General features: G+C 40.5%; 1 protein-coding gene and 1 long non-coding RNA gene across 2 annotated transcripts; one reads left to right on the top strand and one right to left on the bottom strand.

The window, feature by feature from the left end:
* Positions 1-416: 416 nt before the first annotated feature.
* Positions 417-24,277, top strand: LOC308476471 (uncharacterized protein). The gene is made up of 11 exons (XM_081004071.1): positions 417-576; positions 2,222-3,540; positions 5,334-5,461; positions 6,522-6,610; positions 6,988-7,064; positions 8,966-9,109; positions 16,241-17,946; positions 19,972-20,057; positions 20,333-20,378; positions 22,062-22,241; positions 24,090-24,277. Exons 2-10 carry the CDS (start codon positions 2,222-2,224, stop codon positions 22,133-22,135), a joined length of 3,669 nt encoding a protein of 1,222 aa, XP_080860197.1. The 5' UTR covers positions 417-576; the 3' UTR covers positions 22,136-22,241; positions 24,090-24,277.
* Positions 17,644-22,055, bottom strand: LOC308476555. The gene is made up of 3 exons (XR_013985951.1): positions 21,722-22,055; positions 20,113-20,221; positions 17,644-17,781 (listed from the first exon to the last, which is right to left on the bottom strand). It is a non-coding gene; the product is annotated as an uncharacterized lncRNA (long non-coding RNA).
* Positions 24,278-24,555: the final 278 nt, after the last annotated feature.

Below are 24,555 nucleotides of genomic sequence, written 5' to 3'. Positions count from 1 at the left end.
GCGTGCTCTGGTCCATGGGGTCATGAAGAGTCGGACACGACTAAACGACTAAACAACAACAACAAAGATGTACCGCGGGTAGCACTATCCATAGTTGACAGCCACCACCATATCAGCACCAAAGCTCAATACAGTAAAGGACTTCAGGATAGAGAAAGAAACTCTCTTTGCTTCCCATATTCCCAGACACCGCTCTCCCCCATTGAAATTGGCCCCGTGTCTTTCCTTCCCGCAAAAAGCCTGTCCCTCTGCGCTCTCTCTGTGGATTTAAATTATTCTCCTCCCTCTCCAGAGTTCCACGTTCCTCATCTCCGCAGCGTCACGTGAGCCCGCTAAGGATTCGGGGCGCTGTGGTTTTCGCCGCCGGCCTCGAGAACTACAACCGCCTCCCTCCGCCCCCACACGCGAGAGCAGTCGCCACTCGCGCATGCGCGGTGCGGCGTTCGGCCGCCATTTTGGAAGGCGGAGGTTGGAGCCTTTTCCGGGGGTATGTTTTACCTCAGCCCCGCGAGCATGGCGGTGCCCGTCTGACCTCAGGGAGCCCGCTGGAAAAGCGAGCCGCGTCGTCCGTTTGAGGTTGGTGTTGCTACCTAAAAAAGCGGCTTTGGAGAGGATAAGAGTCAAAAGCGCGGGTCGGGGGTCGGGTCCGCGTGAGCGGGGATGCGCCTGGGGTCCCTCGAAAGGATCCCTTGGGACTCTTGTCCTGCGCTTCCCGCTCCCTCTCTGGCGCCGGGGTGGCGGGGTCGGGGCAGGTTGTTCCCAGCCGGGCGGGTGGGGAGGGGATGCGTGACACGGGAAGAAGACGGAAGGCCAGACCCCGGGCTCGGTGAGGGTTGGCTAGTAAACACGCGGACATGCTGCGTGAAACGAGTGACATCCCATAACCTGCGCCTGGTGGGCGTCCCACAGAAAAGGGCACGATTAAAATAGCACGGTGACACAGTGTCTCATTATTAACCCACAGGGAGACTGAAAAATAATAAAAATTATAAGATGCCTGTTGGGAATTATGTTCTCAGATAAGCAAGGGGCTGGCTTTAGATTAGCATATTTTACTGGCCTGTTCGTTTGGTGATTATAAATATGAAATTTAACATACTCCGATTGTATGTTACTAACGCACAAGCACAACATTATTTTATTTAGTAACCTGCAGCTAAACGGATGTGCTTACTAGGGTAGCAGGCGGGGCTGGATTTAGGTTTGTTGAGGCCCTAAACTACTGGAGGTAATGGGGCCCTTTATATGTCCAGCTGTCCTTTGTCAACAACAAATTGTCGCTGTTTTTTGTGTTGAATATATGCCATATGGTAATTTATGGATCTCATAGGATCTCTAAAGCCATTTGCCTACACAACACAAAACACTGTTGCTGTATGTAGGTTTTCTTTATTTTTTTTGGGATCCCCAAGAGAGTGGGGCCCTAAGCTATAGCTTGTTTAGTTTATACGTAAATCTGGCACTGGTTGCAGGCCCTTCCCCATGATTTCTGACTGATTTTAAAATGCAGCCCTTCACTTATGTCCCATTCTCTTTCTCAGGGAAGAAATGCGCAAAAATGGAGCTTTACAGAACAATCCTATATAAACAAGTTCCATTCTGTTTCATAGGACGGCCACAGTTTGGTAATAGAACATCTGCTATGTGTGCCGAAAACCCTAGGTTCATTCTCTGACATTCTCATGTAGGGCTGTGAATATCCCATGCTTAAAAACTTGGATTAGGTAAAGGTAAAGGTACCCCTGCCCGTTCGGGCCAGTCTTGCCAGACTCTAGGGTTGTGCGCTCATCTCACTCTATAGGCCGGGAGCCAGCGCTGTCCGCAGACACTTCCGGGTCACGTGGCCAGCGTGACAAAAACTTGGATTACTGCTGCAAATAAATGTTAACGGGGTAGGCAACATGATGTTTTCCCTATGTTTTTTTGAGATAACTCCCATTGTCCCTGACCTTTGGTTGTGCTGAACGGGGCTCATGGGTGTTGTAGTACAACAACATCTAGAGGACACCATATTGGTTACTGCTGGTGTAGCCCCTACTGTGCTAGATGGGTCAATGGTCTGGCTGAGGGCAAGGCAGCTTCCTATGTTCCTAATGGGGATTAGCACCATCTAAGCGTGCGTAGGATTGCAGCCTTAATTAGCAAATGAGTCAGGTGTAGGTGGATACTGGAGAAGAGTAACTGATAACATGCTGTAAACATATTGTTTTATTATTTTAAGATGCTTCATGATGAGTGTAAGCCAAGATACCTTGAAAGTCAAGATGCATCAGCAACAGAGCCCTGTTCTAAAAGGATGAAATCAACAGAAGAGCCTTATGGTAAATCCTATGATGGCTTGCAAAGACTTCATGAAGAAATACATGTTAAAAAAACCCATAGTGGGTTTATTCCTTTGTCCATTTCTGATGAAGAGGCACAAAATGAAAAAGAAACTGCAGCAGTAAAGGCATTCACGGGTAAAATACCAGTGTCATCAGAGCCTTCAAAGTCAGTAAACAATACTGAGATTACAAGAAACAAAAGTTTTTCTCCTCCTTCCAATACCAATATACGTAAAAACAGAGAAGACAATGACTTCATCAAAGAGCATAAGAATGAAGAGAAAGAATTATATAGCACAAGCAAAGCCTTTATTGGACCCATTTATAAAAGTAAAGCTGATTGCATACGTGATCAAAGGAAAAAGAGAGAAATCGTGCCTAAACAGGCTCTCCCTGGTGATGTGCCAAAAATAGAAGATGAATTGTCCCAATTCTATAATGAAATTGATCAGCTTGAAAGTGAAAGTGATGAAAATCGTTTTGATGGTCACTTACAGGGGAGAGAAACAAATTCACTTGGGGAATATAATACATGGAATCCAATGGCTTGTGTAAATTCTCAAGAATGGTCCTGTAGAACATCACCTGGTGGTGATCAGTGTTTTTATAATAATGCACCAAGTGATCGTAGAATAGGCAGTGAACAGTATCCATACAATGACCCATCGGGTCACAGGAGTGACAACAGACGGTGTTGTAACAATGAAAGAGATGTATGGGAAATGAGACAATTATGTAACAAACAGGATAGTTCTAGATTCTGGAATGATTCTGTGTCTCAGTTAAGGCCTAGTTGGCAAAACACGCATCCTTTTATAATACCTTATGGCCCACCACCACCTCAATTCACTCCTCGTTTTAATTTTCAGGAACCTAATTCCTCATCACTTCGTTCAGATACTTTCCATCCCCCAAATGTGGGACCATTCAAATATAGCCATATTAACATGAGTAGTGCAACATCTGATGAAAATAATGCCTATCATTTTAGTAATCATAATATACAGCCCACCAGAAATGGATATAACATGCCTGATGGACACATGGATAATGGTTTCTGTGAAACTCGACCATGTTGGAAAGAAATTAAAACTTATCCAGATGAAGGATCAAGCAACGTTTCTCAGCAGTTTCCAGAGGGCAAGTTATATGAGTCACAAAAGCTGCTTCTGATTTTAAGAGGTCTTCCAGGCTCAGGGAAGACAACATTATCTCGGTAAGAGAATGACAACTTAATTTAAAGAAAGAAATCTGTTTCGTTTGATTTATTGTTTGTTGATGTTTCAAACATCATGGTCATTTCACCCACCAAAAAAAATAATTAATATATATATAAATACAACATTAAAACAATATCAACCTATTTGTCTATATAGAAAGAAAGAAAGCTGAATATTTTATGTTGTAGACTCTTGTTCCATTAAAACATTTTTATTTTTTGAGAGCAATTCAAATCACCCAAGACCTTTCACTGGTGAGAGAGTAATCGTTAAATGGCATATGTGTTAGTAATAAATTTTGCTTTTTCAGTAACACATTTGTTGACCATTGTTTAAAAGTTTAAAGCATAATATTGTTTCTATTTTGTAACTGAAGTTTTGAGTTGAATAATTCCATGATTGCATATTGTTCCTTTTAGTTTGTATTTTATTGTATTTTTTGTATACTGTACTGCCTTGAGAACTTCAGTTGAAGGGTGATCATTGTTGTTGTTATTATTTATTAAATTTGTAAGCTGCCCTTCGTCTGTACATCTGAGGGGTGGTTCACAGCATAAAAATACAAGATTAAAACACAAAATACATAATAAAAGCAAGAACAAAACAAGCCAATAACCCATCCTTTGATATTATTATAACAGTTATGACAATGATAAATAATGGGTTGTCTCTAAAGTTGTGCTATGTGAATGTTCTGTCAGTGCAATGATTTCTGCTTGAACAATTCAACATTCTTCCTTGCTCCTCCCCATTCACATGCCCTAAACTTGTTGTAACGGTTCCCCAAACTCTCTGGAACCAATTTGGGGAAGATATGGATATAGGAGGGTGGGAAAATTCCATTGCTTAAGCATAAATCCTTGCAGAACGAGTGCACTGAATACCATCCATTATTATTTTTATTTAATCCTGAAAACTCCCAGTGATTGAAGCTGATTTTGAATGGTGCTGATATTTTTTTTAAAAAACAAAAATATTTGAATGTCTCCTCTTACTTTCTATTGAGGATCACAAGATAGGGGTTAGGATCTTAGGAGTCCTGACTTTGAATTTCAGCTCAGCTATGGTTGATTTGGTCTGAAAGTTCTTATCCAGAGTTTTCCCCACGTATGATAGCAATAATGGTAGTTTGGTGTAAGGATTAATGCATGTAGGGCTATAAAGAGTACTTGTTTGTTTCCATGCATTTTAAGTTTAAAAACAAAACATTAAAAGTAGAAACTAGGTACAACAAAATAATTTTGTGGCACCTTAATGCCAGGCATTTACTATGGCTTTTGTGGACTATGGTTGGGAGATGATCTATTGAGAGTTTCTTGTGGCTGAATTTAAAACTGCTCCTAGTCATGGAGCATTCTAGGTAATGAGGTTCTAACTTGTGCAGATTGGCTGACCCTTCAGTGTTTTATGTTCTACGAAGCAAGTCTGGATGACCCCACAGTTGGTCCATCAGGAGTAGAAATTCACATCTTGTATCCTCTGGGATATTTTTTCTACAGTCTTTGTGGACTGAAAGGAAAATGAAGGAAGCCAGGAATATTTTTTGCCAATATTCTATGGCCAGTTTTAGCAAGTGAGCTGATGTAGAAGTTTTCACTAGAGAAGTTTTGTGCTCTGGGCTTCAGGGAAGGTGTGAAATGTAGTGAGATAAATATGAGGTTTATAAATAGTTGGCTTTGCAATGGAAACCAAAAGTACCTCCAAAATAAATGAATAAAGTGTAATATGTTTTGCTTTCCAAAAACAAGATTTGGCTATCTTGTAATAGTGTTGCCTTTTCCTTTAACAGTATTCTGCTTGGTCAGAGTCGTGATGGCATAATATTCAGCACTGATGAATACTTTCGGCAGAACAATGGATGTTGGTCATATAATGTTGGTCAACTAGGTGCTGCTCATGACTGGAACCAGAAGAGAGGTGTGAATATATTAATCATGTATAATTTTGTTAATGATATACTTAGAAGTATGGATTTATTGATACAAGAGTTTGTGGTAGAAGATCCACCAACATGTGCAGTTGGTAGCCTATTCCAATATACAGAATGGATACATCTCTTTTCCCAAGACTGGACAAATGAGCCTGTGGTTGTCAGACGCAATAAAGGAAAGAGCTCCTCCGCCCTTGATAGTTCTGGGGCATGTAAAAGTTTAAGCAGGTTTTCTTATGTTCCTACAGTAGTAGGAAAAGTTACATTTTCTGAAATTCTTTTTATGCAGTTATGAAATGCACATGAGCTCTACTCCGCCCCAAACACAACAGTATCACTGTCACACTATTCTTGTGTACAGGAGCTGGCTTGTCTTCTCTTTGTAGATGCAACCATTTTGACTTGCAAAGGCCACTTTGTCAATTTCTCACAGAAGTCTCTTTATTTAGAATTACTTGACTAATGAACTACAGTGGTGCCTCGCAAGACGAAAAGAATCCGTTCTGTGAGTCTCTTCGTCTAGCGGTTTTTTCGTCTTGCGAAGCAAGCCCATTGACGGATTAGCGGATTAGCGCTATTAGCGCTATTAGTGGCTTTTAGCGGCTTATCAGCTTATCGGATAAGCAGATTAGCGGCTTAGCGGCTTAGAAAAAGGGGGGGAAAGGGAAAAAAAACCACAGGAACTCGCAAGACATTTTCGTCTTGCGAAGCAAGCCCATAGGAGATTCGTTTTGCGAAGCACCTCCAAAACGGAAAACTCTTTCGTCTAGCGAGTTTTCCGTCTTGCGAGGCATTCGTCTTGAGGGGCACCACTGTAATCAGTTTTGGTCAATTGTGAACCTTGGTGGGAAAGAACAGATAAGGCAGCTATTGGTATTATATAGGAAAACTTTGCCTCTGACCTGAAGTTGATTCTAATGAGATCCACTGAAGAGGAGTTTGTTGTATCGTTGGCAATTTTATAGACTTTCTTTTTCTAACCTTGTTAATTGAAGCAAGTGATATTTATAATTGCTGTTTGTATAATTTATTATGATTTTATTGCAGCAAGACAAGCAATGGATCAAGGAAGATCCCCAATTATAATAGACAACACTAATACACAAGCCTGGGAAATGAAACCTTATGTAGAAGCGGTAAATAAAGCAGCATATTTCTTATGGAAACTCACTTCCTTCTCAGTGAGAAAACTAAATGAATTAATCAGTCTGATTTTATTTTTGACATAATCTACATTTTGTATTATCTTCAGCTTATTATAATTTATGTATGTTTCTGTAAATCCTAAGCCTTTTTTTTTTGGCAAAATACTGTTTTTCAGTCTGCTGAACTTGCAGCCCAATCCTATGCATCTTAGTCAGAAGTAAATTCCACATATTTAAATGGACTTACGCCCTGATATTTGTATAAAATAGCAGCCTTTATCAGAAAAGCTAGTTTCTTATACTTTATTTTGGAAGTTACTACTCTGTCACTATTCCTTTTATAACCATAGTTCTTTATCTTTGTTTAGGCTCTAGAAAAGGGCTACCGAATAGAATTCCATGAACCAGACACATGGTGGAAGTTTGACCCAGAAGAATTAGAAAAGTGAGGTCTATGTTTTGGTTTTATTTAAAAATACACGAAAGCTTTAAAGTTTATTATTTTGGTTATGTAACCAGTGAGTCAGCTTTCGAACAATGGCATAAATCAACTTGTAAGGCTTCTCCCTACTTCTTCAGCATTAACCCTGCCACTAACTGTCCTTTTGACAACCATTGTATGCGCTTGTCTCACTGAGGATTGTGTTCTGCACACCTTTCAGTTTCACCCTCCCCTTTTCTATTCATAAAGCTTTGTAGAAATGAATGGTAATAATACCGTATTTTTTGCCCCATAGGGCGCACCGGCCCATAAGGCACACCTAGTTTTTTTGGGGGGAAATAAAGAAAAAAAATTTTATTTCCCCCCCAAGGTGCGAGGCTCTGAGCTTCCCCCGACCCCAGCCCCCAGAACAGGCTGCTCTCCGCAAGCCATGGGAGCCCTCCCGCGGCTTGCACAGAGCTACCCGAAGCCCCGGCACAACTGCTGAGTGCGCCGGGGCTTCGGGATGAGAGGCAGCTCTGCGCAAGCCGGGGGAGCTCTCCCATGGCTTGCGCAGAGCTACCCGAAGCCCCGGTGCGACTGCTCAGCGCGCCGGGGCGTCGGGATAAGAGGCAGCACTGCGCAAGCCGGGGGAGCTCTCCCGCAGCTTGCGCAGAGCTACCCGAAGCCCCGGCGCGACTGCTCAGCGCGCCGGGGCGTCGGGATGAGAGGCAGCGCTGCGCAAGCCGGGGGAGCTCTCCCGCGGCTTGCGCAGAGCTACCCGAAGCCCCGGCGCGACTGCTCAGCGCGCCGGGGCGTCGGGATGAGAGGCAGCGCTGCGCAAGCCGTGGGAGGGCTCCCCCGGCTTGCGCAGCGCTGCCTCTTATCCCGAAGCCCCGGCGCGCTCAGCAGTCGCTTCGGGTAGCTTCGGGATAAGAGGCAGTGCTGCGCAAGCGGGGGGAGCCCGGGGGAACTCCTGCGGGCTCCCACGGCTTGCGGATAGCTTCCTGAAGCCTGGAGAGGGAGAGGGGTCGGTGCACACCGACCCCTCTCGCTCTCCAGGCTTCAGCGAAAGCCTGCATTCGCCCCATAGGACGCACACACATTTCCCCTTCATTTTTGGAGGGGACAAAGTGCGTCCTATAGGGCGAAAAATACGGTAGTCTGATGAAGCTTACAAAGCTTTCAATTTTATTTTATTTTTAATAAGGCTGCGGCTGAAAGCATAATGGAAGTGCATTTTATTTGGATCTGACAAACTGTTCTGCTTGCAGAACAAAGCTTTCCTGCCTCCCACTTTTTCACAGCCCCTGAAAAGTCACTCCTGAAGGGTGTGGGATATGACATGGGTGAATGCTGTGAATGGCGGGCTGCAATTGATTGAAAATTGGGGACTTGCCCTTTTGTGAACAGAAGTGCCTTCTGCATATTCCATCACTCCACTGGATCTAAGCCAGTATTTATAATTATTTCAAGAAAGCAGTAAATGGAGTTATTGGGTGCACCACCTAAAAATATAACCTAGATTAAAATATTGTCAGACTTTTTTTAGTGTTTTCTCATTCAAACTTAATTTCAGATCTTCAAGAAACTAGATTGTTGAACATGCATATAATTTCCTTAGGATCATGATGATGCTCATTTAAGTGACAGGGCTGGTGGTGGTAGGTTTTGGTTTTGCTCTTTAGTGAAAAATGACCACTGGGAAACTGCAACTTTGCAAAAAGGAATAGCAAAGGAGAGCAGCAGCAGCCTAATCCTTTCTGCCAAAAATTGCTGTTTGCCAGCTGTCTTTCTGCCCCTGAGCAAAAACATATAGGAACCTGCTTGACCCTGGACAAGTTTCTTGAATAAAGACAATTTGAAAGCATTCTGAGAGATTCTATAAATTGATCAGACTTGAACTTCATTTCTTGTTTCTGTAGGAGGAATGAACATGGGGTCAACCGTGAGAAGATTGTTCAAATGCTGGAAAGATACGAATATCAAATATCAATACCCATTGTCATGAATTCGGTCCTGCCTTTTCACAAAACTTCACAGTGGCCACCTCCACAAAGAAGACAGAGGTGGGGAGCCTCTTCAGACTCTTGGAATACTTTCAGTGTATCAAATAGCCAATAACTCAGGGTATACTTGCTAAGGCTAATTCTCTTTTCAGAAAGCAAGCTATAATAAAACAGCGTTAATAAATTGAAATTTTAAAGCCAGCTTAACTCCTAGTGTCGGATTGTTTCCAAACTATTCTGCTACTTTCTTTTGAGGGTTAAATAATCTTAATGCAGATAATTATCCCTTGGGGAATGTTTATAAATAATGTAAATACATGTTTAATATTAAAATTGAATGTTAAATATTTTTAAAATATATATTTGTACTAATCTTGGTTTTGATTAAGCCCTGTGACAATGTGGATACACCAGGTGGTTTATCATTGGATTTTGACACAAGAGTTTTTGCATTGTAAACTGCTGAGCAGTTTCTTTAAGAATTCTGAATAGAATATAATGAATTTTTAATAAATGCAGGTAACCAGAAGAGTAACTCAGTGTATATATATAGGTGTTGCATTTGAACCTTTTTTTTACTGCTTTCAATCGCAGTCCAGTTCTAACAACTTTATACCAGTTATTTCAGTTAAGTTTATTAATCACATGTTGACATCAAGCTGAAGCTCACTTTTCCATTGCCATTTATTCTTTGAGGTTGTTTGTTGTTCAGTCAGTCAGTTATGACAGTAGTAGTCTAGACCCTGCCCTGCAGTTAAAACCTGTGACTTCAAAACATCAGCATACAGTTTAAATGGAATCCTGATAAGTTCAGTTCTTGAGATTTTAATTTGAATATTACATTGTCTTTTTCTAAGTTCACACTATTGTGGTATGTGAAAGTTTGCTTTTTTTGTTTGGTTATGCGGCTTTGTCATGAAAGAAGCAATAAATGAAATACATTGAAAAAGCTGGAACTGTATACATATATGTGGACATTGGAACCAGTTACTTAAAACCACATTACATGAACTATGATATAGGCAGTAGCCAATTCATCAGAAGTTTGAGGCTGAGCTGGCATGAGGCTTAATTATTGTTCTAATTTTGGTCTTTTACCATGTAGTGAAAATTTACTGAATGTTTGCCTCTTTTCTTGTCACCCAATTGCTGTGCTCTCTTGTACTATTGTTTCAGCAATCCATTGTCAGTGTAATACAATTAGTGTCTTGAGTCTAGCTTTATGGCTTAAGTTGAATGAAAATATTAAAATACCAGTGTGGTCCATTAGGGCTCTCCTGTTGTGGGTTGAGAGGTAACTCTTGGGAATATCAGGTAGTGACTTTGTCTTAAAGCAACCTTATTTGTCCTGTTCTACATGGAAAATAAATTAACATAAAAGACGCACTTTCCATCTCTTGATAAAGAAATATGTTTGCATGACACACAGTTGAAAAATCTTGACTTTACATTCAGAACATTTTTGTGTTTGCTCTGGAGACATGCTTTTGTCAAACTTGTTGGTATCTATAAATCTCTAAACAAAATAAAAATGGCTTATATCTGCTTTATAAATATGTATTCTTAGGAGGCCATTGCCATCTTATTTCAGTATTGCTACTCAAAAGTGCCTGCTTTGGCAACTATTTCAGCTCTGCATTGTTTCCATCTGAGAAAGCACAGTGTAGTTATCTGTTAGTTGCACATATGCTTTTCATGGCTTTAAAGGGCAGTAGTTGTTGGGGAGGCAGAGATAGTTTGCTACTCACCTGCTTATTTAGAGACAAATATTGCTCATCCCAGGTGAGCAGAGAGACTGCAAATTACTGCTACTATATGCAGATCACTTAATTGTCAAAGACAATTATGAAACCTGGTTTTGAGTTTTACTAATAAGGGGCTGTTAATATGAGACCTTTGTGGAGCAAGATAAACTTTAGGCTTCTGTGAAGGAAAATGCTAATTGCTCATATGTATGTAAATGAAAATCTGATGGCTGCACCAGTCACTGTAGAAATCTCAACTTCTTGGCATTAGCTAGGAAAGGATTTTAAAATATGTCAATCACATTTGCAACTTTTGCATTAAGCTAGCTTACACAATTAAACAATATAATGCTTTTTACCACATTTCTGTAGAAGCCACTGAATCACTAATACAAAAATAGCCTCATTTAAATAGCTAGGATTATAAGCTGTGGGCTGAGTGTGTAAATAATTGGTACCCAGGATGTTCAAGTTAAAAATGTTCCTACAGTTTGCCTCAAGTACATTTCTCTCCCTCTTTTATTGCTCTTTAACATGGAGATTCAACATTCGTGCTACTGCATTGTGGTCAAACAGTCCTTAAAAAGGCAGGATATATTTAAGGATATACTGATAATTGGCACTTTGGTAAATACTGTGATTTAGTAACCATATATATGGAAGACCAGCAACTTAGTATATCGTGAACTACTATGGAAGCTCCATTGGAAATGCATGGCTGCTGCAGAAGAGCACAAGAATGACCAACATAACCAATAAAGTACATGCATATTACACGTGCCTCATTTGAAGAACGCAACAAGAGTTGCAAAACAAGTCAACTTTGGGGAAAGAGGCTGAAGACGCCATAGAATAGATTGGTTGTATGTTTTCTATCATTTTGCTCTTGTGTTCAGAGCCCTGCTCATTTGCATGGGGCTTACTCATGTAGTTTCTGCTACATTGCACCAAGTTTGCAAAAATATCATAGTAAGTGTGTGTGTCAGCCCTGGAATGGTGATCAGATATAACCAACATACTTTTGCTACTGCGAGGGGAAACTTACATAGTTCCTAAAGCTTTAAAGGTTAGTTAACAAAGAGATTATTTCTGTGGATGAAAACCAGACTTGCTCCACCTGTCTACCAGTTTTTAAGATCCTGCCTTGAAGCAAACCCTCTAAAAAACTGCCACCAGAGATTTTCAGGGAGCCTATGGAGTGTTTCATCCTTAATGGGATTTTCTTTTCTTTTGCTTAAGCGGAGGTTCTGTGTCACATACACAAGGGTTTTAGATACTGGTTTATGCTTTGCAGAAATATCTTAAAACAGTACTTTTTAAAAGTTGAAATTATTCAAACGCTAACTTGTACTGTTTAACAAAGTACTCAGTTACTAAATCTGGAAAAGTAGAAGCAAGATAGTAGCCATGATCTAGGGATGTTGGCACAGAATGTATTCTTTGTCGCTCCTACCACACTGAAAATTTCTGCAGGCATCAGATGTGGATATTCACAGCCATGGCAAGAGACTGATTGAAAGGCTCATTCTCACATAGCCTGACCAGAGTTGATGTGTGTGGTAAATGAACCTGTTACGTCATCTGGTAGATCGTTTTATTTGAGTTTTAATTTTTGGCTTTGTGTAGCAAGCAATTACCTGCAAGTGAAGAGGGTATATCTCTGGATCTACCCTTATTTGCCCCACACACTTAAAACCTGAGTAGGGTTGCAAATGAGGTTACATGGATATGCATATGTAGGAACTCTATGAGGTAGGTAGGATGTTCAGTTAAAGGTAATTTATTGAACCTTAGTTATAAGAGTCAAGTGTGCTAAGCCTTTTATCTTTTCTAATTATTTCTTAATAGCCTTTGTATCTGATAAGATTTGCTGTATAGGTGTGTAAACAGCAACAAATTACCTTTGTTCGGTTTGATTATTCAAGGTTTTTGCTAGCACAGCTTTCTGTTTCATTTTTTTTTAAAAGATAAAAGGGCAGGAGAGGATCAAAAGCTTGCTGTATAAGTCAGACTCGTCAGGAATAAAGTCTTTAAAATATTTAATGTTGTTTTTGTTCAGTGACTTGCGTGTGTTCTGCTTTTTAATGTGTATTTGTGAAATGTGCATGTAAATACTTTTTAATATAAATTTTATTAAATCTAAAAAATTGAATGATATTTTGATGCTTAATTTGTTTGCAGATGTTGCATTTTGAATGTTTTCCAGTAGTAGAGGTTGTTATGAATATCCAGTCTGGTAACTTTAATACGTTAAATATATATATATATTTAACAATGTTCATTTTGTCACTTGATTGCTGTGTCAGTATTTTGAGTACAGTCATACCTCATGTTACGTCTGCTTCATGTTACGTTCTTTCAGGTTACGTCCCGCGGAGACCCAGAAGTACCGGAAAGGGTTACTTCTGGGTTTTGCCACTTGCGCATGCGCAGAAGCGCAAAATGATGTCACGCGCATGTGCAGAAGTGACGAATCGCAACTTGCGTGTGTGCAGATGCGCCACTGCAGGTTGTGCTCTTTTCATGTTGCGAACGGGCCTCCGGAACGGATCCCATTCGCAACCAGAGGAACCACTGTATCTACAACAGGGATTGTAAAAATATCTCACTTTTAGTAACTGGCAAGGTGTCTTCCCCCATTGGTGAGTGGGATGTGTAGATGTAGCTCCACCCATTCACCAGCGTGATGCAGTTACATCATGTAAGTGTGGGTGGATTGTCCTGCCAAAAGTTGGCATGATTTATCAACAATCAGCCTGCATTTCCTCCTTATAGCAGGCAAGGAGCTACATTGTTCCTAGTCATAAACATAGAGAAACCTTGTGTTCATAGTTCCTGCATGTTGCTGCCATAAATGGGGGGGGGGGGAGCAAGAAATAACTTGTGTTAACAAAGAATTAGTGTTTTGGGAGGAGAACTAACATTTCCAAGATGGGCTTCTTGAAAGTGTAATGGTAATGAGAGAGAATCAAGTACCTGATCTAGTGAATGAAAATGAATCTGCTCTGCACAATATCTTCCAATACTCACAATGTGTGAAGAGGGTGGGCTGTGGGTATAAAAGTGGTTGGTGGTGAACTAACTGCTTGGTAAGGAAGTAGTAGGGTTTTAAAAAATTCTACCATGAGAAAGAATACATATTTTCCATTTGATTTTGATCCATTTAGGATGCAGCCCTATGGTCTGTGTCTCTGGGGCAGCAGGACATTGTTGACCTCCCTCTCCGTTGACAAGGATGTCTGCTCCCAGAGGCCTCTTTGTTGCAGCTGTGGAAGGGGCTGTTGGTACTCTGGCAGCCATGGGAGGCAGATTGAGAGTCGCTTTAGATGAGGACGCAAAGCTCCCCTGTTCCCATGACAAAGCAGGGGGTGGGGGTGGGTGGGTGGAGCTTGTATGCTTATTTTCCTTACAGTCACTACCCCCTCCCCTCCCCCATCTTACTTCTGGGCCAGTATGTGAATAGGAGGGCTTTGTATTTGTAGCCCTTCCACCAAAGATTCTCCCCCAGCTCCCACAGAATTGCTTTGCCCGGTAACATCAAAAACGTGGCTAATGCAGCTAACAATAGAAATCGGTCAAAGCAAGACATTAAAATGTCAAAATAAAACCAAGTAGGCAAAACCAAGTAGCCACCCAGAGTGGCTGGGGAAACTCAGCCAGATGGGCAGGGTATAAATAATAAATTATTATTATTATTATTATTATTATTATTATTATTAAAGAGATGAAATACCAAATAATGCTAATCAGATAAATTAAAGTCCTTCCGGCATAAATATAACTTAAGGAGGTCATGTTAAATTAACCAAGTAGATTGCCCCCTTTGTGTTTCTGCCAATCATACTTGGGGAAAGGTGGGACATGTAAAATGCCTACTTGGTTGATCTTAGATAGCAATAAGGTTTACATGGCAGTCCTCTTGAAATCTTAGTCCCAAACAATTTAGGGCTTCAAAGATGATAACCAGTATCTTGAACTCAGCCTGGAAGTGGATCAGTGGTGAGTACAGCTGGGGGCGGCGGTGGCAAAGCAGTTGTATGCTTTAGAAAACTAGCCCCAGCTAGAACTTTTGTAGTAGTATTTGTACCAGCTGTACTTTCCAAATGCTTCTCAAGAGCAATCACTATGAAGAGTGTGCTGTCAGTAGTCCAAATAATTAACTAAGGCATGTGCAACCAAAACCTGAGCTCCTCTAAGAACGGGTGTGGTTTGTGTAGCAGCTTAAGATTTTGAAAGGCTTAAGATTCTGTTTAAGATTAGATCAAGGATTATTCCTAAACCATGAGCCTAATTTGTGGGGAGGAATGTAGTTCCATCCAATATAGGCAACAATCTTGTTCCCTGTTCTTAGCGATCAGGAGAATCTCTGGGATGAGTCTCATTTTATTGGCCCATATTAAGTCCTTCAGTGATATGGCCCTGGTTCAAAACTCTATCGCCTTCTTGGACTCAACTGGAAAGAAAGGAATATTGGTGTCATTAGTGTACTGATGGCACCAGATCCAAGAGATTTAATATTTCCTTTACACACTTTCAAGCTTTGTCTTTCAGACATTTTTTCAAATGCACACTAGGAATAGATAGCAAGCCAACAGCTTGCCACTCTTCCCCCAACTGCATCTCTGTTTTTATGCAGCCATACTAAGTAACAATGCTACCCGTGAATGCTGAATTCAGTACATAGTCAGAATAGGCTTACTACAATTTTGATGGTTTACCAACACAATCTTACATTTGCCAAGCACTACTTTCAAATACCGTAATTCCTCTTATTTTCACATCCGTGAAACAGTGGCTTAAGCACCAGAATATGTTTTGAAAACCTACAGTCCAGGTCTAAGTCATTCTAATTGAATTAGTGGGGCTTAAGAGTATTTAACCTTGACTGGATCATGCCCTTGTTGACTGATCATGCCCTGCTTTTAAAAAAGAGTTTATTACTATTTTGTTTGGAAAGATACACTTGCATCTAGCTGCTCAATAAGAATGTTTGGGCACTTGCAATCATACAAAAATGACATGCCTAGGTCAACTCATGCAACATAACTGGTGGCAGAGAACTGGAAAAGTACAACCAGAGAAAAAGGGTTGTTTTAGAACTGATGTTCCTAATGGTATTTTTCTACATTCAAAAATTATATCCACCTGTAATCCGGTGGTACAGTCTTTTCTAGCACCTCATTATGCTGCATATGCAGACTCAGCCTTAATTTCCCTCATTTCACTGAACCAAAAGCAAAAATCAGGCTGCAGTATTAACCTCTACTAAGGAAATGCTATATCCTAAACGTACCCTAAATACATTTATTCTGGACAACCTCGTTTTTTCTTCAACTCAAATGCATCATGTTTTGGGGTTTTCATTTTAACTAGGAACTTTGTAACTTATGCTTTTATTAAGATTATTCTTAATAATTTGTTCATATTTAGTTCTTATTCTGTTTAGGGAGTCGGTTGTAAAGAAGAAGCACAGGTTGCACAAGAAGAAACAGAGGAGGAAGCAAAAGAGGAACAGAAGAATGAAGGGTGCTACCATGAAAGCTATGGGGAAAACGTCAGGTGGACATTTCACTCCAAGTGATGAAGAGTCATCACAGAGTGGCCTGGAAGATTCAGAAGACAATGGAAAATCAGAATATGTGATTGGGCACCAGAATGAGCTAAAAGAATGTGTTGAGAGTGACTCTGCCAATGATAACAGTCTAACTCATAGTGACTTGCAAGAAGGAAGTGTCATTGTTTCTGATATGGTAGATCCAGTGTTGGACAATTCATTAAAAAGGAAAGCTTTTGCAAGAGACTGTAGTCTACGTCTAATGCATTTGCCATCTGCTCCTAATGAAAACAGAACTGAACAATCATTCAGTGATCATTTGCCAAATGAAATTAAAAATGTAAACTTTGTAGAAGGCAAGAGCAACGACTTGGAGTGTGAAAAGCACAGTTCTCTGAAGCTGGACCACGTTGCTGAAAATAGTACAAAAATACTGACAAATAGAGAAGACAAAGACAAAGCTGCATCTACGGAAGTCACACTTGAATCTGGCCCAGAAAGGAAACTGCTCAGCGATGAGGAAAAATTAGGCACTCCTCATCTTCCTGGGCTATCAAAAAAGAATGAGGGAAATACCTGGGCTTTCTTTTCTATTGACTTGGCTGACAAACACCCCCAAACCATCTTGGACAAAAGTGATTCCTGTTTGACTTGGCCTGATGGTACATCTAAGATCATGTATGAGCAAAGGCCAAAGAGGGAGAGGAGGCCCAATCAAGTATTTTCAGGAATGACAGGAGAATTGATTGAATATCAACCTAATAAAGAATTAGTGAAAGGAGAAGTGTTACATGGAAATAACAGTATAACAGATGGTGCTCAAACACCCCAGCTAACAGAGAACACCCATAGAATGTCATGCACTGGGACAGGTGAATTCATGACAGAACCTGGAACTAAAACCAGTGATCCAAACAATGTAAGCCTTTTAGCTACACCAAGGAAAAATGGAAGATGTAAAAGGATCTACAAGTTGGCCCCTAGCTTTGGTGTACCCAGACAGATTCCAGTTAGAAAGGACGAGCAAGTACTAAAGGATATTGTTGTACTGGTGGAACAAGAAGAGACTTCAAATGAAGAGGCTAGAGAAAAGAACAAGCAAAGCCTTGGCTGCTATAATTGTCCAGTACCTTCTAGTTATGATTTAGTAATAGAATTGTCTCCTCATCTTGATGTAGAACCTCTCTTATGTAAATATTCCAAACAATTTGCACAGAAATCTATGGACTTTTCAACAAAAGTAGTCGCTCCTCCAATTCAGTTATGTACTTATGTGTCTTGTAGAGCTTCCTTACCTAGTGAACAGCAAGTTGTTGCTTTTGATCAAGCTGTGGATGCTAACACAAAGAGGGAGAACATATCTTCAGATGTTTCAACTACTCAGCCAGATATTTTGTGTTCAGTTCAAGAAACAGACTCTTCTGCTGAAAACTCTGAAAAGATACAAGAAGTTAATGAAACTGAGCAGCCAGAGTATTCCCCAATCAAATATGAACAATACCCTTTGAAAACGAAAGCCAGTGTTCTGGGGCTTCCTTTATCCCTAGGATTTGCACTTCAACTAGTAGAACATTTTGGTTCTCCAGGAATTCCACTGGGTAACTACAAATTTTTTTGGAAAAAAAAACAAAAAACAAGTAATACAATTTGGCATGTTAGGTACTTATTGCTTAGCAAAGTTGCTTAGTGAGCCAGCCACTGCTGTGTGTGTGTGTGTGTGTGTGTGTGTGTGTGTGTGTATAGTTAAGTCCAAAGCATTACAGTGGTACCTCAGGTTAAGTACTTAATTCGTTCCGGAGGTCCGTTCTTAACCTGAAGCACCACTTTAGCTAAGGGGGCCTCCCGCTGCCACCGGAGCATGATTTCTGTTCTCCTCCTGAAGCAAAGTTCTTAACCTGAGGTACTATTTATGGGTTAGCGGGGTCTGTAACCTTAAGCATATGTAACCTGTAGCGTACGTAACCCGAGGTACCACTGTATTGCTTTGGACTTAACTTTTCCTAATAGAGACTAAATGCTCTTGGGTAATGGTTAGTGTTTAACATCCAATAAATTTAAAATTCCTCTGGCTATTTTAGAATGAAAATAAAAAAATCACTATACATTCACAAAATATTGATTTTAACCCTCCAGTAAGTGTTCTTAATCTTTGGTTTAACCATTGCCAGCTTGGCATTCATATTATTTATACTTCAGCCTTATGTGTGGTCTCCTATCCATGGGCATTTCAGTCCACACTTGCTTACCTTCAGCAATGACATAGCCTTCAGCGGTTTCTGGAACATTAACTGAGCCCACAAACTTGGCCTTTTCAAGCGTTACATTATTCCTTTACAAGTCTTATATACACGTTTAGTGACTTTCCCCAATTTCCTTAATTAGGCTTGCGTTACAAGAGCAACATTTGTAATTGTAGAGGGAAATACTGCAGTGGGGAAAATTACACTGCTGTTCCATATTGTGTTCTTCTATAGCCTCAATCATGCCTAAAATCAAGATAAGTGCTGATTTATTTTAGCAGGCCTGCTCTGCCTACTTGTTTTCATAGATGAATGTGGTTACAGATTACCTGGGCCCTTCACTTTCTGCATACTCTTGGTCCCCTTAATTCTGCTTACAAAGTCCATCTTTCAGTCTCAACACAGTATGGAGGTTCAAATATTCCCAGTCTCTTTGTAGATTCTAAAGCATTCACTACTGCTTGACACAACAAATTCAATGCCCAGCTACTGTTTTCAGCATTTTCTTCCCAGCTTGCTTCGGAACATGTAACAAGTCTACATGCACATACCCACAGAAGAAAATTAAGCACTACCTATCATTGACAAATCTATCCTTCATAAATTTGTCTTAAGATTTTTTAAAGCCATCTAAACCACCAGCCATGGCCACATCTTGTGGTTGTGCAATATGTTAAGTATGTGTTATTATAAAGAAGGAATGAGCTGAGGCATTGTCTGCAGGATGTCCCGGTTGTAATGCCCTGGCACCCCTTACCCAAAATCTGTCTCTAGCAGTAGATGCTGGGAAGGACCTCTGCCTCATGGAAAACTGATGCTAACTGAAAAAAATTGGGCAGGATGGACCAGGAGTCTGCATCAGTATGAAGCTGCTCCATATGGGCAATGAAAAAAGTGGATTTTTTGCCCACATAAATTCTGTTTTATACACTACTTCATTCTCTATACTGCCACACCGACCTTTTTTTATTGGCCAGTACAGTGTGTTTACATCTATACAGACACTCCCAACACTTTTTGTTATCTATGTAGCCTTGTAGGTTCAAATTATTTACGGCAACATCAAGTGATAACTGCATGGGTGCATGAACAGTAGTTGATCTAGCCCCACATACTGATTTCTTGGATCTCCCAATACAATAATTATTTTTATCGGAATTTGTGCATACTCTTTGTTGCTAGTTCCCAAATATTTTAACGGCACAAGAAGTCAAGATATCAGTGCATGTGTGAGTCAGCTATGGGATATCTGTATTTTGCATGCTCAGGTTGTGACACTAGTAACAACTAAAATTACTAGCATGCTTCTCGGGTTATAGTTACTCTTTGTTATTTGCAGTATGTAGGTCAAATAACCACTTTGTGCAAAATCTTGTTTCGTAGACACTTTATTACCAGATGATTATGTAGTTCCCCTTGATTGGGCAACATCAAAGGAGATCTATTTACTGTGGAAGACATCTGTGGAGGTATGAATGTTAGTTCTCCAGCTACCTTGCCATGCGGATTATGTTAATAACTTACATCATGATAATTGCTCCACAGCCATTGGACGAAACAACATAAGCAGTGAAGGAACATGCACTGCTTGTTCATTCTGTCAGGAACAGCTCTATCTTGATGGGCTGTCACCCTGTAGAAAAAAGAAATTTTTATGTTTTCTTGTGGCAGAAAGAAATAGAAGACTCGCTTTTTTAAAGACTCGCTTTTTTTAATATAAAAAAACCCTTTAATTCTATTTTAGAAGAAGCAGAAAACTATCATATCAAAAGAAGACAGCTCCATACCCGGTGAGTATAATCTTTTGCTTAATAGAAGGAGAGGAGGAGGGAAGAAGAGTTCACACAATTCCCAAATTATTACCAGTTGCAAAATATTTTCTGCGTACTTTTGGAATGTTGTGCTCAGATGTTACTACATTTTTGCATCTACAGATCTGATTGAAGCTCAATGAGTTGTTGTTCCTTTTAGCTACTATCTGATATAGAGTATAAAGTGGAAAGGTCTTTTTGTTCTTCTGATCTTGGAAAATGTCATCGATTCTCACCTCCTTGATGCCAATTTATTTTCAGGCAGCCAATAAATGATCTGTTGAAAGGTGTTAGTTGTCGGGGAACCAGCCCACCAGGTGCGGAGGAAAAATGACGAAGAGTCATGGGTGAAGGTTTAAGCAAGGAGTGAGCTCTCTCTCCCAGCAGCCTTGCATGTTTATTAGCCTTGCGCACATTACATCATGTTGCATATACACGTGTAGCACTCGGGTGGAAAACAGCTAGGGTTTGCATTTCTTAGAATAACTATTCTCTACCAGAACATAACTCCAGACAGCATGACAGCCGCGTAAGCTTTGTGGTTAGGCAGCTTGTCAGTGACCCAGGCGAGTGAGGGGAACAAGTCAGCAGATGCTTCCTCTTGCACAATCTTGCACAAGGGTGCTATTTTTCTGTTGCATCCCCACAGTTAGTAGCAATATCTGCACTGATCCCGGAGACTGCAATGTCAAAACAGTGCTGTTCTTCTAGTGCATAATCAAGCTATAGAATTAATTGCCACAAAATGTGGTGATAGCCACCAACCTGGATGACTCTTAAAAGTACAGATGGATTCATAGGGACAAATCATGCCTCTGAATGTCATTTGCTGGGGAACAGTAGCAGTAAATAGTATTATCCTGTGCCCTGCTTGTGGGCTTCTCAGAGGTGTCTGGCTGACAGGGCCCTGCTGTAGGTGTCTCCTCATTCTGAACTGCAGAAGATTGGCACAAGGCAGAAGGCCTTCATGGCAGTGCCCCCACCCCACCCCAGTTGCAGAATTCCCCTAAATACCTGCCTGGTGCCCACATTAATGTATTTTTAGTGCCGGGTGAGACCTCTGTATTCTCCCAGGTTTTAAATATTTTTAGTGTCATTATAATATCACTAACAGTTGTTATCAATATTAATTAGCTGACTCTGCTGCTGCTGTTGTAGACCCCTGAAAAAAGCAGGATTGAAGTCTCTGCTTGTATCCCCCCCCCTTGTGGGCCAACTTTAACCCACAATCCATCGGATGATTGACAGGTGGGTCAGCACACCCACCTGTCAAACTTGGGCTATGGGGGAGATTTGGTCCAGTGGAGCAGAAAGCTCCTTACCCCTGTGTTATGATGATTGGTGTGTTTCACTCTGTGGAGTACTTGACTCTCAAACTAATCCCAACCTCAGAGGCTTTGAAGTCATTTATCTTTGGGTAAAAATAAAATAAAGGGACCTAGAGTTGGCCTGGAAAGTTGGATGAGGATATCTGTTGTAGAGATAGAAAGGGAAATAATACAGCAGTATGTAGCCAGACAGGATTGCATACAGCAACAGGTTGATGGTGGGAGCTGGGAACCAGCCACACTTCCTGGTTCCTCTTGGAAGACACTGATCAACAGGTATAGATAAATCCATGTAAGATTCAATTTCAGGCTGCTTATGTCGCTTTCTTTGTAGCTGGTGAAACTGCCCAAGAAGGTTCAAATAAAGATGATCAAGACAGAAAAGCATCTCCCGAAGCTAATCCATAAATGCACTTGGAAGAAGAACCTTACTTTGTCAAATAATCCGAGCAACGATGGTGGCGTGTTCTGAACTTTTGTCTAAAAATTAAATATCAGCATAATGTGCAGAAAGGTACAACATGGAATTTATTTATACACATACATATGCATGAGAAGATCTATTTCCAACCTGTGTTTCGATTTTCTGGTTAACTATAGGCATCTATCTTTTCTGTAAATGAATATCCATAGACTGGGCTCCATAGGATGGTGATATAGCTCCTGCTATATTATTATCTCAGCTGCTGAGAGCAAATGTTTAGATTGGGATACGATATATCAGAGTGGCAAATAGTAAAAGGAACTATTTGCTTTACTTAAATAAGGCAGATTTGAGAAGCTTTAAATATTGATGCTATTAATTTTTTTCTCAGATGTTGGATTCCATCTGATAGCAGCCCTACACATTACAACAAATTATGAAAGGGAAAAGTGCAAGGCTCGAGATCATATGACCTCGAGAGCAAGATCCCATGTCCCTTTCTCCTTTGGATATTGAGTGTACAAGTGCTGCGTGTGCGTACTGCACATAAACAAATCAATCTTAATATTTTAATATGGAGGTATTATTGGCAGTAATAGAACATTTTTGCAAAGTCATGCTTAAGATGTTTATCTCCTCTTCAGATAATATTCCACAGTCTGGGTGAAAAATTTCTGGCATCTGACCACCCAGTTGGGAAGGCATGTAGCCTTAGGTTTATTTTTGACTCATTTTTTAAATCCTATGTTCCTCATATTTTAATCCATAGCATAATTGTGTCATTTCTGCCTGTATCAATTGCAAAAATATAGCCCTTTCTATCTGTTACCTCTATCTGTTAAACTCTGGTCCATGTCCCGGTCATTTCTTACACTTTCCCAATCCCTTCCTCACTGGTTTCCCATTGTCTTAACTTGGTCCCTTTGCATCTATTCAGCTTTCTGAGTGCCAAAATAATTCACCATTCTCACTGTCCTAATCATAAGATGCCTCTCCTTAGATCAGTGGTCAGCAACCTTTTTCAGCCGTGGGCTGGTCCACCATCTCTCAGGCCATGTGGTGGGCCAGACTATATTTTGAAGGGGGGAAAAATGAACGAATTCCTATGCTCCACAAATTACCCAGAGATGCATTTTAAATAAAAGGACACATTCTACTCATGTGAAAACACGATGATTCCCGGACCGTCTGTGGGCTGGATTGAGAAGGCAATTGGGCTGCATCCGGCCCCCAGGCCTTGGGTTGCCTACCCCTGCCTTAGATCAACACTGGTTTCCTGTCTACTAATGAATACAGCACAAGTTCCTTGTTAACTTGAAAGCACTCCAAAGCCAATTCCTCTTAGCTCTCCATCCTTATATCTTGACACATCCCTGGTCATGACCTTTACTCCTCCACTTTCACTACTCTCACCTATCAGAAGATTTCCTGCTCCCTAAAAAGACATCGCCCCTTCCTTTTCCTTTTGCACTTTTCTATAAAGCCTTTGCACAATCCCACTATATCTCAGCTTGTTACAGAGCCTAAAAATTGCATCCATTTTCTCCACTTTCCCCATTTCCTTTGTTGAATTTTTTGGGCAGCAACCATTTAAAATCTTTAAAGCACTATGTACACAGATGGCACTACATTAATAATAATATAGTAATAATCAGTGTGAAAAATACATATTTTCTGTGTTGAGAAGTGGTGTTTGCCAGTTGGCGAACTGAATATATTTATATATTCCTCTTCCAGCCAAAAGAATACTTCAAAAAACCCTGCTCCCCACAAAAACACAGAGTGCCTGATCTGAGTTAATTACAAACATTATCGTGTGTGTGTGCATATTTCATATTCTGACTGAAGATGGCAATTGTCAAACTTTAAATCAGCACCAGTAGGCTTGGGATTTTGGTTTGATACTTCACTAGATTTTTTAAAAATTTTGTATTACAGAGTTTGCTCAGTTTTGGCTTTGTCACGGATGGACTCAAGTTAAGTCACCTATAATTAATGGCAACAACGGCAGTGAGGAGAAATTCAAATTCTAAAGGTTGTTGAAAACATGGCCTACAGTCACACTGCTGCTTTCTTTCCATGTAGCGTTTGAATTTTGTTTTGAAATAAAACGAAGCTTTGAAGAATGTTTTGTCATTGTCACTATGAGAAAGCAACTTGAAACCTGTGTTGTTTCATCTGTTTGCCTCCTGTACATGTGGCATGAAGAAACTAAGAAAAAAATGGTCAGTTGTGAGTAGGGAGACTGCTAAATTAAGACTATAACAAGGACTGGGACAGTGCAAGAAACTGTACTGCCTGTATCACCCATCTACAATCCTCCTTTCCACCACTTACTTCCTTTTCCATGGTGCTGGGTCTCCCCCACTCTAGAAAGGCCAATTGGGTACTTCCTCAGCACAAA

This window comes from Podarcis pityusensis, assembly GCF_964106645.2.
Source record: "Podarcis pityusensis genome assembly, chromosome: 4".
Lineage (NCBI taxonomy): Eukaryota > Metazoa > Chordata > Lepidosauria > Squamata > Lacertidae > Podarcis > Podarcis pityusensis.
This window is presented reverse-complemented; position numbering and strand designations above follow the sequence as displayed.